Consider the following 14,272-nt stretch of genomic DNA (forward strand, 5'->3'; position numbering starts at 1 on the left):
GTGAAGGAGAAGCTCTCAAAAGAAAAAATGAGTGGGTCTATTGTAGCAAATCCATATATATATATATATATATACTAGTATTTCCACCCGTGCGCACGGGTGAACAAAGATTTTTTGTGGCGTTAACAAATTATTATTACTTTGAATATATCAAAAAATTAAAAACATATATATGCAATTCTTAGACAAATCGGTTACTCTCTTCATTAAAATAAAGATGACATCCATCCATGTTACAAAGATAAATTAAAAAAAGCAAGTAATTATAGTTAGCCAAATTGATGTCCGCCTTATTTGATTACCCATAAGAATAGTTGTCTCTCTATCATTAGTAATTATTTAAGTTACACTATGAGGAAGAAGATTATCAAAGCCTCGTATTTTTTTGGGACGTACTTTTGAAAGTATCCCAATAAAATGGATAAACATAAAATGTGTCTTAAGTCAAATAGTAATTTGTCTATGTTTACAAAGATTAATTGAAATAAAATAAAGGAAGTAAATAAACAAAAAGCTGCTATAGATATAAGTCTTTGAGCAACTCTCCAAGAACTCATCTTTGCAATAGCTTCCCTGTGCCGCTTTCCAACCACACAACCAGTGCAAATAACGGGAATCCTTGAGCACCGGTAATCCTCATATCGTCCCGTACAAATATGTTGCTGAATCACAACAATCAGACCCTTCTGCTGAAGCTGACCAACAGTAAAGAGATTATTTTGCAAGGTATGTAAGTAAAACATTATTACTATTGTAGGATTTGAGTTACTATTGTTATATAAAAGAATAAAAAAATAGGCAAACCAAGTCATTATTAAAGCAACATATTGTTTAATTCTACTCAAGTATATCATAAGTATTGTCAAGTAAATAAACAAAAAGCTGATATAGAGATATAATAAAAGCTCACAAAACATAGTTTTAAAACATTGGTTGCATAGCTCAGAATATAGAAATTACTCAATGTACTTAACCACATTCAAGAGTTCTAAAACTCAACCACGCAACTTCATTGGTCATTTGCAACTAAGTTGTTTTAACAAAATTCGAAGAGACACACACATTGGTACTGACCTGAATTAAGACATGAAAAAACCAAACCTTGGATCACCCAATTTCCGCTAAACCATCAATCCTTCAAACATAAAAAAACCTTATTAGCAAAGGCAAGTGGACATGAAAAGCAACCTCGCCATAAAAATAGAACCAAAAGGCACAAACACAACACTATATAGTATACCTTGTGATTACATGCAAATAACTGCTCCAACAATCATTCACAGGAGGAACCAAATTTATCAAGAAAGCAAAATATAGCTTTCTGTAAGTAAGTATCACTTGTTATGAAATTAACAAAACATGCCTTGCAATTATGTTGAATGAAGTAAAGTTTTTAGAGAATTATATGACTATAATTATACAAAAAGTTAATGAAAAAAATAGACAATGAAAAAATAAGATTCCTAAAATAAATAATTATCAATGTCACGTGGTTGAGTAAATCAAATCGATCACAAACCTGCCCAATTGTTCTCATCATTGCTTAAGCCCAATATATAATTCATGATTTTACAACTTCTCATTGTCTACCTAAAAACTCTCTATAAAGTATATTCAAATCTAAAATCAATAAATTTAATTTCATGACACTTGTAAAATAAATTAGAGGCCAATCCATACAAAGAACATATAGATTATGAACATATATTCCAAAGGTATCCTAAATTCTAATGACAACAAATTATTTGATAAAGAGATATCAAGTAAAATAGAATCAAACTAAAGTGACAATTTTGTGGACTATTTATTTTACACATTTAACAGGATCTTAGATTTTCAAAAGCATCTAATGACTGCAATAATTTGTATTGTCCAAATAGGCTAATATTTTTGTGGACTGTTTTAAATATTCCTAATTTTGTCATAGCATAAAACTTACAACTAATTGTTTCAACTTAGCATAAAATCTATCACCAAATAGTTGTGTTTATGATATGATAATTAACTGAACAGGGAGGGAAATAGTGGGAAGAATCAGATTTTCATAATTTGTGTTCATCTGTCATTTTTAAAATTAATTTGGCAAGATTATATTACTTTTTGGGAGAAACTATTTCAGTCTGTAATTTAAAAACAACAAAACTAATATATTATAGCTTGAAAGACACTATAAATCACCATAACATTAAACAAATAATACTAATCAAGTAATAATACTGGGGCTATCATGACAATCGAAATAAAAATGGTGCTAACCAAGAGAAAAGCAAGCTACTTTTCGTTCATTCTAAAGACTCCAAATTTCCACTGCACTATACATCTAAGAAAGATTAGACATTCAAAATTAATTTACCTTATTGTGCAAGGATAACTGACTTGAGATCATTCACTAATTCCTGCCCTGATTGCATGTTTAACCCAAAAATAAAACTTATAGTTAATACCAAAACACCCAAAACAAACCAAGTGATAACCAATAAAAGTACTTCAACAATTCAAGATAGATATTTCATTTATCTTCTTCTCGAACTCCTGAATTTGTACAAAAGAACAATTATAAATTTGAATAACCATAATACTTTTATATAAATAATGAGATCTTATAGTCTTATTTAATCCAATGGTCAAATAAACGGGTACACCGGTGAGGGACTTAATTGAACCCTCACCCTAGAATCCACCATGAAATTATGATATACATATCCAAAAAAATTATAAACTTTTATCCGTAATAAAAGGTGAATAAAACATTTGTAAAATCCAATTTCAATTTTTTTTTTTGGTAGAAATCCAATTTCAATTATAAACATCAAACAAATGAGTAAAACATAAAAATGATAATTTACCATCCATGAGATCACATTTTTCTTTGACCTCAGAACTTGATTATGAGTAAAGCACATTTAAAACAAATGTTAAAGGCCATTTATGGTGCGATTTTTTGTTTTAAAGACAAAATTACAAACACTTAATTAAATGTCATTTCTTGTAAGATCTAAAACGAATATGAAACAAAATAAACACATACCATTTCTTGTTGCTTTTTCTATGAAGGTATCTTGAGAATGAATGACTCAACCCAATAGCTCCTGCAATTTCAATTTCAACAATGTGCTTATCAAATGGAGTTATCACTTACAAAGATGACCAACATATTGACAATGACAACAACTATCTACCATTTATCCAAAAGCTATAATGTCAACTTGAAATTCCAACTCACATTTTCAATTCGACCTGCAATAATACACCAAAAGCATTTCTTAAAAACATAACAAAATCAAACTATGTGAAAATAGCATGAAAAGAAAAATAGAAAAAACTTAGAAAACATAAATAAAACGAAAATAATTAAATGCAAAGTTAGACAAATGAAAATCATGTAATTAAAGTAATCTATTAAAGTTGAATAAAATGAAGAAGTTATTATTATGATGTAAAATAAAATAGCAATACCTTGCAACCATGTTGGTTGATTTCTCATATACATTTCTTCATTTCTGCACAAAATCACGTAAGACAAAATTGCAAAATCAGAATTACTCAAACTAACAACCTATCATATTTGAAGCTAACATAGTCAATGAAAAATCCATTATGCATTATAATTTACAAAATAGAACCAATGATTAATTAAAGTTTTGAAATTCAAATTGAAAACTGAATCTGACACCTTTAATTGTCATACCTATTTCTTGAAATTCATCAGCACCAATTTCTGATTGCACATGAAAATAAAAACATGGTGTGCGTGTGTGAGTAATTTTCCAGAAAGATAAATGAGATTTGACCAAAAAAAAATGTTATCTCAAAATTCAAAATATAATGGATCTATAAATCCGAAATTGAAAATGGATGAATCATTACATCCTCCCCAGAAGTGTGTGTTGCTATCTCATTCTTTCATTTAGTAACAGACCCAAGATTTAAAACTACAAAGACAAATAATATTAATGTTTAGAGAGATTTATGATAATATAAAAATAACCAAAATGAGTTTTCGGAAAGGAACTGATGATACCTAAGCGCGGTGGAGAGAGAATTCCGACGTGGTGGTCAACGGTGGTATCAAAATTGAACTTGATAGAATGTATAAATGAATGAGTTGCTTTTGTAGATGATGAAGAGATGAAGATGATGATGGCTTTATTTTAGTGGGAGGAGGCCAAAATTGATAGAAAATGATGAAAGAAGGTAGAAGAAAAATGTTTTCATAGATGGAGGTTTTACCTGAGAGAGAGTGTGAGGAAGAAAAATAAGTTTGGAATGAATGAGAGAGAAAAAATATAGAAAGTGATGTTTGATGAGATAAGAGAAAAAGTAGGAGGGATAAAAGGATTTGAAAAATGTTGAGATTTGAATTTTGAATTGAAGAGGGAAATTGTGTGATAATGATATTTTATTGTTTATACTATGTGAATGTTAAAAGTAGCAACTTTTAAATTATTTTTTAATGGTGATGTGACATCAAGTGGTTTAGAATTTGGACACATTGGATTGGTGCAAATTTTTTTCTTATTTGTTTGCTTCACATTTGTATATTATTAAGATTAAGATTAAGATTTGTATATTATATATATATATATATATATATATATGCCATTTCAAATAAGAGGACTTTTTAAATGAGATGGTGAGAGGATTAAATCACAACCATTAGATGAAATCTAGTGGTTGATATTTATTTGAAGCAACTCACATGTTCCGTATGCACCTCTCTTCCTTTCGCCTTCCTTTCTTCTCTCTCAGTTACGTTTTCAATTTTTTTTTTTCCTTCTTTCCAAATTGATTTCTCCTATTCCAGCACAAAGCCATTTTTGGTGCATCAACTCTATTCCTCTTTTTATTTTTGTCTTTCTAAAAAGTCCTTGGCTTTTGAATCACACCACTTCTCCAAAAATTAAAATTGGAATAAACTATCAAATTGGTGAATCTTACCGAAAACCCATTCATTTTTGGTGAATAATTGAAGAATAAAAAAATGGATCTTCAGTTGAGAAAGCAAACTATGAATGGGTTTCGACTTGTGGTGTAGATTTGATTAAAAAAAAACCATTGTTATTGATTTGGAGTTGAAGAAATAAGGGGTAAATATGAAGAGCCCTTTGAAAAATTAAGTATTTGAAAGTTGCAATATGAAAATTAGATAATTAGTCATAATCAATTTCATTTGTCATGGATTCCAGAAATTAGTTATTAAATTTAAATTATAAGTGTTTTATGATGATGCATGTTCAAAATTGGAACGACGTGGAGAATATGTCAGGAAGGGAGATGAAGATTGAGGGATATAGTGTGACTAAGTCAGTAGTGACTAACTAAATGCCAACCGTTGATATAGATCTGATGGTTATTAATTATTCCTCTCACAATAAATACTCATCTCACTTGATATGTCCTATATATATATATATAAGCCACCCATGAAAGTGTCTTTTAGCAACCCAAGGTGTGATTTCCACTTTTTAGTTATAATTTTGCTAAAAGACACCTTCATAAAAATTAGTTGATATCTTTTAACAAATGCTAATAGAATAACTTACTAAAAGACACCTACATAAAACTTCAAAAAAAGTATCTTATATATATATATATATTTAGTAGAATCTTTCGATTTTTGGTTGCGATTTTATGTTTTACGATCTTACTATCTTCTTTCAATTTGAAGCAAAATTTGACAACCTTTCAAGTCACACACAATATCTAAAACTATCCTCAATGAAATCTAATAGAAATGAGAAAAACATAAAAGCATTCTAACGCTTGTCTTTCAAATATTGGTTGATAAATTGAAATTGTCATCAGAATAATCAGATTTCCTTGATTCCAATCATATACAAACTTGTGATCCAACTGTCCACTTCCATCAATTTCAGCTGGCTCATCATTCCTAAGGGTGGGTTAGTTTCAATTTATTTTTTATAGATTCTCATGAATAAAATGATAAACATATGTATTTATATGTTCCTTGCAAGTTTATTAAATGTTACTCCTCCTGACTATAAAATGTTTCAGGGAATTGAAAATATTCCTAAAAAAAAGATGAGAATAAAGTTTCCATAAGATGAAAATAAGTTTATACATAACTACCTATTAACCTCCCTACTATAAAGGTTCATGCAAATATCATAATAATAATCAAACAATGTTTTTAAAAAATACCTAGGAATAAAACTTTCATTCGTATAATATTCCTTGAAATATTAATGTTTTTGAATGACATTCATAAATATTTTTATATGATTACCCAATATTACGTGATCCATAGAAGTGTATGGTCTTTTACTAGTTAATATATAGTTGTTACACACATGATAATTTCCTCAACACAATTTTTTTATTAAAAAAAATAAAAGACAGCAACACATGCAAAAAGATTGATATCAATCACAATGATGTAATTATATGTTATCTTAGCTATGTTTGAATGTAAAACTAGGGAAAAGATGATGTGATGCAATTTATATTACCAAAATTGATGTAATTATATTTTGTTTAATGACATGTAGAAAATTAAATGAGGTTAACGACATTTCTCAATCTATGTAAAAGTAGTTTGTTCTTGTTTATAATTGAATTCAAAGGGACTACATTAATCATCTAAAGTAGTTGTTTTTTCCAGTTTCTGTTTAAGCTACAAATCATGAATCTTCATATTTCAACTGTCAAAATGACATTTAACGAAAAAGTAATTAGAATCTGTACGGGAAAATGTTCTCAAATGCCACATTATCAAAAGTCTTCCATTTTATGATTAAACTGCACAGCCTTTCATATCTGTTACTGCAATAGCAGTTACAGATATGGCAACGGAAATTGTAAGCAGTGATGCTGCAATCATAACACCAAGTCTCTCATTTTCCTCCATGAAACATCCCTTGGTTATGACGCAAGTTCAATGGCATCCCGAATGTTGTTACACATAGATGTTATGACGCAAGTCTCTCATCAGAGTCTAGCTGGTCCTTGATACAACGAAGAACTGTTACACAGATGTGTTGCTACACATTCTATGACGACGAAAAGATGGAGCCACCTGAGAATTTGTATAGCAGTGAACAAAGTGACATTGAACAATAAAAATGTAGCACGCTGGATTAGAAGCTCTTGTTTATAATTTCTATCAAGACCATTTTGTTACACAAGCACATAAAATGCAGCTCTTGGGTAACATAGAGACTGATTAAAACTGAAACAAGATTTATATTACTGAATAGAGATGATTACAACAACACAATTAGAGAACAATAAAAGATTTAAGTGGAATGTGACAGTATACATGGCAAGTTTCCCAAAGTATGTTAGAACAGCAAACCCGTTCAAAAATCAAAGAAACAGTAAATAATGAACACACGATGTTTGGCAACGAAGTTCGGCCAATATTGCCTAAGTCTCCGACTGCAGAGCAGCTGCAGTTCCTTTTTATTATGAGTGAAAGATTAAGGTTTACAATGCACAACTTGTGTATAAAACTATTGTTCAGATTACAACATTACCCCTGAACCGTACCCCCAGTCGCCATCACACAATAAACTATGTTTACCCCTGAACTTTTTGAAATTGAGACCATATTGTCAACAACTTGAAACAAAAATGGCATCTTTCCATAAGCATCACAGTATTCTATTGCTTCATCCAAACCTACAAGATATGGTAGCAACATTTTGGTTCATAGGCTTTCTTTAAAGTGTAACCCGAATGATTTTTCAAGTAATTATTTCATCAGCGGTATCCATGAATTGATAAAAGCATGCACATAAGCTTTTGCATGTAATTTACACAACAAAAAATAGAGCATTTATAAATGGAAAAATTTATATAATAAAGATGCAGTCCAATCAAAATATACATTCAATGCATTAAGTTCCAGCCATACAAAGATCCATATGAATTTTTTAAAACTGTGCAGCAATTAGCTAAGTCTCCAAGAGATAAATGATTGAAACTTACCTCATGATAATTACAGGCATTCATGAAAGGTATTGGATTTTCCATAAACGTCCGGGAGGTTAGCAAACAGAAGAAGCTGATTTAGAAAACTTGGCTGTTAAGAAAGGACAAGCTCTTGCAGTTACTTTGTTCTTCATCTGCAATCTCTCCTTGCCACTGATGATGAATTGGTTGGGAGTGTCTCACCAGCAGAATCAGCATCCACCAATCTGAAGAGAACACAGTCCACATGGGTCAAAGGACTTTTCTAGAGTGGCACAAGTTGGCTTACTTCTTAAGCATCTCGTAATTAATACCGAATATAACATGCCAGTTCAAAGTATGAATAAGAAAACCAGATGATTTATGTTAAAATATGACAAATAATCATGTGACAGAGGAAACGTGTTATTAAGGAATTGTTTTATAAGCCTCTCGCATTGCTAAAAAGACCTTCAGATTTAACGGATCTTAACTCCGTATTGCACAAAACCTATTGAGAGTTATGGCCCGATCTTTGTTTTTTGGATCAGAGCGTAGCGCCCAATTGGCTTATTTTAGAGGTTGAGCGAACTAGGGGGCCTATAGAGCAAAATCACCATTAATAAGTAGAAAGTAACATTAATTTGAAAACAAAATTTTACAAATATTATGTGATGGAGGAGTAGTTAACAAAAGAAAAACAGAAATAAAACTATTTGAAGGAATTTGTGTACCAAAGAATTGTCCCTTAAGTAGAGAATAGCTCGGTTAATCCAAACATGCATGTACATAGGGAGTAAGTTACCTGAAGAGGAAGAAGCATTCTCGATATTAAAAGCCTTTCATGTAAAAAATTTGTGCCAGTGATATAATTATGTTTGAATTTAAAAATAGGGAAACGATGATGTGATGCAATTTATATTACCAAAAGAGAGTGTCACAGTATGCAGAAATCAAAGATTCACAAACATATGACACTATCCAACATGAAATCTAATAGAAATGAGAGAAAATTGAGAGAATTGTAAAATCAATTTTTCATATATTCATGAAATGAAATTCTGCTCCGAATAATAAGATTGCGATGATTAATATATGCACATAGGGAGTAATTCACCTGAAAAGGAAAAAAGATTTGTTGGGAACTCCATTTGGGTAAAAGACCACAATCATCATTTACCATAATACCCTCAAAAATAAATTGCCACCACTCTTCACACCATTCCAAACGCAAAATCCTCTTAGCCTGTCAACAAAAATTGAAGTCAGAAAATAAGAATATAAAAAAGGGAAATAAAAGATTTGATTCAATGATTTTTTTTGGTTAAAAAAAATAATTTGATTCAATGGTTTGGTTAAGAATATATGTTCGTACCTTCCGAACCAAAAAGGTTTGACCAAACGTGGGACCCATAACATCTCATTTCTGTTTAATGTTGTCAATCCACACATTCGGGATGTGAGTGATTGTATGCCAACGCTCTCCTCCCTCCTTTTCATACTTCTCCTTTATTATTCCACAATCTTCAATCCACAAATTAGAGAGGGAGTTGGGTAGATCCTCCTTCTCTGGCAAGCTCTCAAGACTAGGACAGTTGTTAATATATAGCCAATTAAGAGATTTGAGGTGGAGAAAACCCTTTTTGTTCATTATTCTTAGCTTTGAACAATTTATCACATTAAGATCAGTAAGACTTGGTGGCAGCAGATTCTCCTCTGGGAACGACTCCACGTTTTCAAACTCATCACTGACAAAGAATGAATCCAAGGAATTGAGTTGGAACAAACCCCACTCCTCTCTCGAACCAATCAGTTTTGGGCAATTGCATATTTTAAGGTGCCTCAAGTTGGAAGGCAAACCACCCATTGGAAACGATTCCAGCTCTGGACAATTGTGCAGATACAGAGAATGAAGTTTGGTGAACAAATGTAGTGAAAAAGGTAATGAGGAGGAGCCCCATCCTGTTATTGAAAGATAGCAAAGAGAATTATAGCAACGTAAATCCAAAGAGGGACAGTTTACACAGCCTCTGAAATCCAACTTCAACTCTTCAAGAAAGAGAATATTGATTAGATTTTGGTCCACGGAGAACTCAGTGTACGGATTATCACAAAGGAATAACCATTTCAAACTTGTCGGCAATTCATTTACCAAAATTCTATCACATCTCTGTATATCTAACTCTATCATATTATCACACTTGGGAATGGATGCCTCCATCTTGTTGCAATCACTAATATTCAGTTTTTGTAAATAAGGAAGGTGTTGAGGCAGAGCCCTTTTCAATTTGGGACAATTTCTTATAGAAAGCTTTTTAAGCAAAGGAAACCCTTCAAGACACAACCATTCCTCCCAATTGTTCATCATCTCAAATTTCAAAACTTCAAGGGACAAGAACGGAACATTTGTTAAATTGTTGTTGCCATGAAACTCTTCACCAATGATCTTTATTCCGTCACATTTTGAAATAGAAAGCTCCTTGAGAGAAGGAAGCTGCCCAAGTGGTGGCAAATGGGAACATAATCCACAGCTTAACAGTTGAAGAGATACCAAGTTGGGTAAATGACAACCCGTTATCCAATTTGGAAAGCTTCTGCCATTGTAGCCTTCAATAGTGAGCCTCTTCAAGTTGCTATTTGGTTGTAGAGCCTCAATGACATCTGATTCTCTTCTATTGATGTTGAATTTGAAATTGTCACTGTACTTCATGTTTAATTCTTCTACATGTTTCTTATCTTTCAAATTTGCTCTTGCTGCATCTTCGGGATTGATGACATACTCCAACCCTGAAATACAAAGTTTCCCTTGAAGACGATTGAGATTACCCAACTCCTGAATATTAGACCCATTCTCCTCTCCCACAACAAAATGACTCAGTGTTTGAAGATGGTTTAGACTCCCCATCTGCTTTGGCATTTTCTTTATATTACATCCTTTGAGATTAAGATGGCGTAAACTCACAAGTTTGTAAAATTTTGAAGGGAGTATAGTCAATTCAGAACAGCGTTCCAGTATCAGAGTCTCTAATTTGTACAGCTTACAAATTGAGTCAGGCAACCTTTCAATTAATGATTTAGTCAGGTTTAGATATCGCAAAAGCTTTAGATTTCCTATCTCACCTGATAGCTCTTTGAGTTTACAACCACCGAATGACAACAACCGCAAATATTTAAGTTTTGAAAATAGATCATGTTGCAAATTGTTGCTTATTATGAAGCATTCTTCATCATAGCCTCGTGATACTACCAAGAAGCTGCGTAATTTCTTAATCTTAGAAATGTGATTCAATAATCTCGCACCATCTTTCAAATCAAGATGGCAGCAAATGTGACGTGTTCTTTCAGTTATATCTTGCAGACTATCACCCTCAATTTGTAAGCAAAACTCATGGGACTCTGATTTTGCCAAATCATTGACAAGATCATGCATGAATAATCTTTTATCACCCCATGAATATAGTGGTTCTTGAAAAAATGAAATGGACTCTAGATCATCCAAGAATTCATTACCCAACTCTTCTTCACTTTTGTCTCTTCCGCAACATTTCAGCAAACCTTCTGCCATCCAAAGCTTGATCAATTCATCCTTTTCAAATACATAACCCTTGGGAAATATTGAACAAAAGGCAAAACAACGCTTTAGATTGGATGGGAGATTATGGTAACTCAATCTCAATACTGAGTTAATTTCATCACCACCCTTCGATACATGCCACATATCAGTCTCCAATATCTTAAACCATTCAGCTTGAGAAAATTTTCTTTGCAGGAGATTCCCTAATGTTTTCACAGCTAGAGGCAACCCTCCACATTTCTCTACAATCTTCTTGCCAATCGATTCAAGATTTGGATATTCAAACACATTTTTTCCTCGAAAAGCGTGTTTCACAAATATACTCCAACAATCTTTCTCCTCCAATTGATTTAAAAGAAGTTGATGGTCAGATTTCATGACAAATGCAACATGTTTGTCACGTGTTGTCACAATAATCTTACTCCCTGAAAATCCAGGGTTAAAAGAAAGTAGTAATTGCTCCAAACATTCCTCATTCCCATTCCACACATCATCTAGAACAAGCAAACATTTCTTTCCGGTTAGTGTCTTTTGTAATTGACAAATGAGTGGATCCAAGTCTTCACCGTCTGCAGGAGAATGGAATGACCTGAGAATTGTTTTGGTGAGTCCAACAACATCAAAAGATTTTGAGACATGGACCCAAGCTTTAAGTTCAAAATGCTTCTCCATCCTCTGGTCGTTGTAGACAAGTTGAGCAAGGGTGGTTTTTCCCATCCCACCCATACCGACTATGCTGATTATTGATACCTGGTTGTTGTTGTCCTTGTCTGACAGCAAATAGTTGATTATTTCTTCTTTGTCACCTTCTCTACCATATATGCAAGATTCATCCACCAAAGATGCAGTTGGAGATCTTTTTGAGGATTGCAGGCTTACTCCACCTTCATTACTTTGTGTCAATCCCAACACATCCTTTTGGGCTGCAAGAGATTTTAGCTTGTCTAGCAAATCTTTGATCCTAGATTCAAATTGATTAGACAAAGTTGAAAGCAAGCGTTTCACTTTGCGCTTTTGTTGTGCATTTGTAGCAATTTCGTCTAACAGTTGATCTACTTCGTATACCTCATGCTTTAGACGATCAAACCACTTCTTCACATTTTGGTTTTGGTACTTCTTTGTCTCTGCATCATCCAACAATTGATTGATAGAATACAGTGTGATTTCAAGATTTTCAACCAACTTTTGATTGAAGAGGTCTTTGAAATCTCTTGAGGCAATGCTCTCAAGAGTAACTTGAAATAATGACGAAAGAAATGCTCCAGCAATCAGCTCTGCCATGATGTTGTAGTCAAATCCTGAGAGGCTCACTGCAAGACATTAATCTGTTAAGCAAACTGGAACAACAGCTATATAGTTGGAATATCAATGTCGAACCACTTGAAAGATACATTTTAATGGATTGTTCAATTAATGACACATTATGCTGTTAAAATAACAACTATATTTGCATATACTATCTTCATTGCATGCAACGAAGAAAGATCACTTGTTACTGTAGCTAAATCATTTGTGACTTTTATATTTCTTTATCACTGTTGTTTCTTCATATACTAAAATTACTAATTCATGATAATTTATTAGCTTTTTGAATTTTTCTAATAGATTTTGTACTCTTATTTTATTGTAGTATCTGATAAGGTGAGACCTAGATTGCCCTCTCTTGTTTAGGGGTATTTACCCTTTTAAGATATCAACCAATGAAAATGTAATATACAAATGTAACATTAAATGTCAAATAAATGAGTCAATTTTTCTATAAAAAAAAATCAATTTTAATAAGGTAACTTTTAATTTTTAATTAATTATATTTAGGTATATAATCTTAATTAACTTACACTATATGTCTTGTAACAATTAAAATTTCACATCAAATTCAACCCATCATGGTTGTGTTTGGTAACACGAATAAGCCAGCTTATAGCTTGTTGGACTAACTTATAAGTTTGTTTTGATATAATATGTGTTTGGTAAAAAGCTTTTTTCACTTACTTATAACGTTTTTTGAGAAGTTATTTCAAGTAGCTTTTGAGTTTATAGCTGGTAGTTTTTTATATTTTCTTCCAATTTTAACCATATTAATTTAATTTAATTATTTTTTAATAAAATAACATGTTCATGTCTTAAAAAATAATGGCCAAGTTCATAGCTTATTTTTTAATAAAACAACTGTCACGTTTTCTCCTATGAAATAATGGCCAAGTTCATAGCTACTTGAAATAACTTCTCAAAAAACGCTATAAGCAAGTGAAAAAAGTTTTTTACCAAACACATCTTATTATATCAAAACAAACTTATAAGTTAGTCCAACAAACTATAAGTTGACTTATTCGTGTTAACAAACACAGCCATGATGGGTTGAATTTGATGTGAAATTTTAATTGTTACAAAACATATAGTGTAAGTTAATTAAGATTGTATATCTAAATATAATTAATTAAAAATTAAAAGTTACCTTATTAAAATTGATTTTTTTTTATAGAAAAATTGACTCATTTATTTGATATTTAATGTTACATTTGTATATTACATTTTGATTGGTTGGTATCTTGAAGGGGTAAATACCCTCTAAACAAGAGAGGATAATGTTGAAAAAACCATCTGATAAACATAATGTCCAGCCAAGTAATTGTACTAAAATAATTAAGGAGCTTTAATGTTCAATCATGGTTGGAAATGATAATTAATCAATGGAGTGGTTTGACTTTTTTTTGTTAACCCTCCAATATTTTATGTGAAATTTGCTCTAGTAATTTGTAGTTTAACTGATAGCTAAGTAAAGTCTGA

General features: G+C 31.7%; 1 protein-coding gene across 5 annotated transcripts in view; it reads right to left on the minus strand.

Moving 5' to 3' along the window:
* Positions 1-14,272, minus strand: part of LOC120579639 (putative disease resistance RPP13-like protein 1) — a 45,022-nt gene that overhangs the window by 29,483 nt on the left and 1,267 nt on the right. The window contains exons 3-7 of one of the 5 annotated variants that reach the window (XM_039832162.1): positions 9,287-12,795; positions 9,029-9,157; positions 8,646-8,716; positions 7,951-8,159; positions 7,184-7,641 (exon numbers count right to left, since the gene is read on the minus strand). In XM_039832162.1, the coding sequence (XP_039688096.1) occupies positions 9,332-12,766 (3,435 nt within the window). In that variant the 5' untranslated portion in view covers positions 12,767-12,795 and the 3' untranslated portion in view covers positions 7,184-7,641; positions 7,951-8,159; positions 8,646-8,716; positions 9,029-9,157; positions 9,287-9,331. The other 4 variants (XM_039832164.1, XM_039832161.1, XM_039832165.1 and 1 more) reach the window with 4 other exon arrangements.

The sequence above is a fragment of the Medicago truncatula genome, chromosome 3 (assembly GCF_003473485.1).
Source record: "Medicago truncatula cultivar Jemalong A17 chromosome 3, MtrunA17r5.0-ANR, whole genome shotgun sequence".
NCBI classification, from domain to species: domain Eukaryota; kingdom Viridiplantae; phylum Streptophyta; class Magnoliopsida; order Fabales; family Fabaceae; genus Medicago; species Medicago truncatula.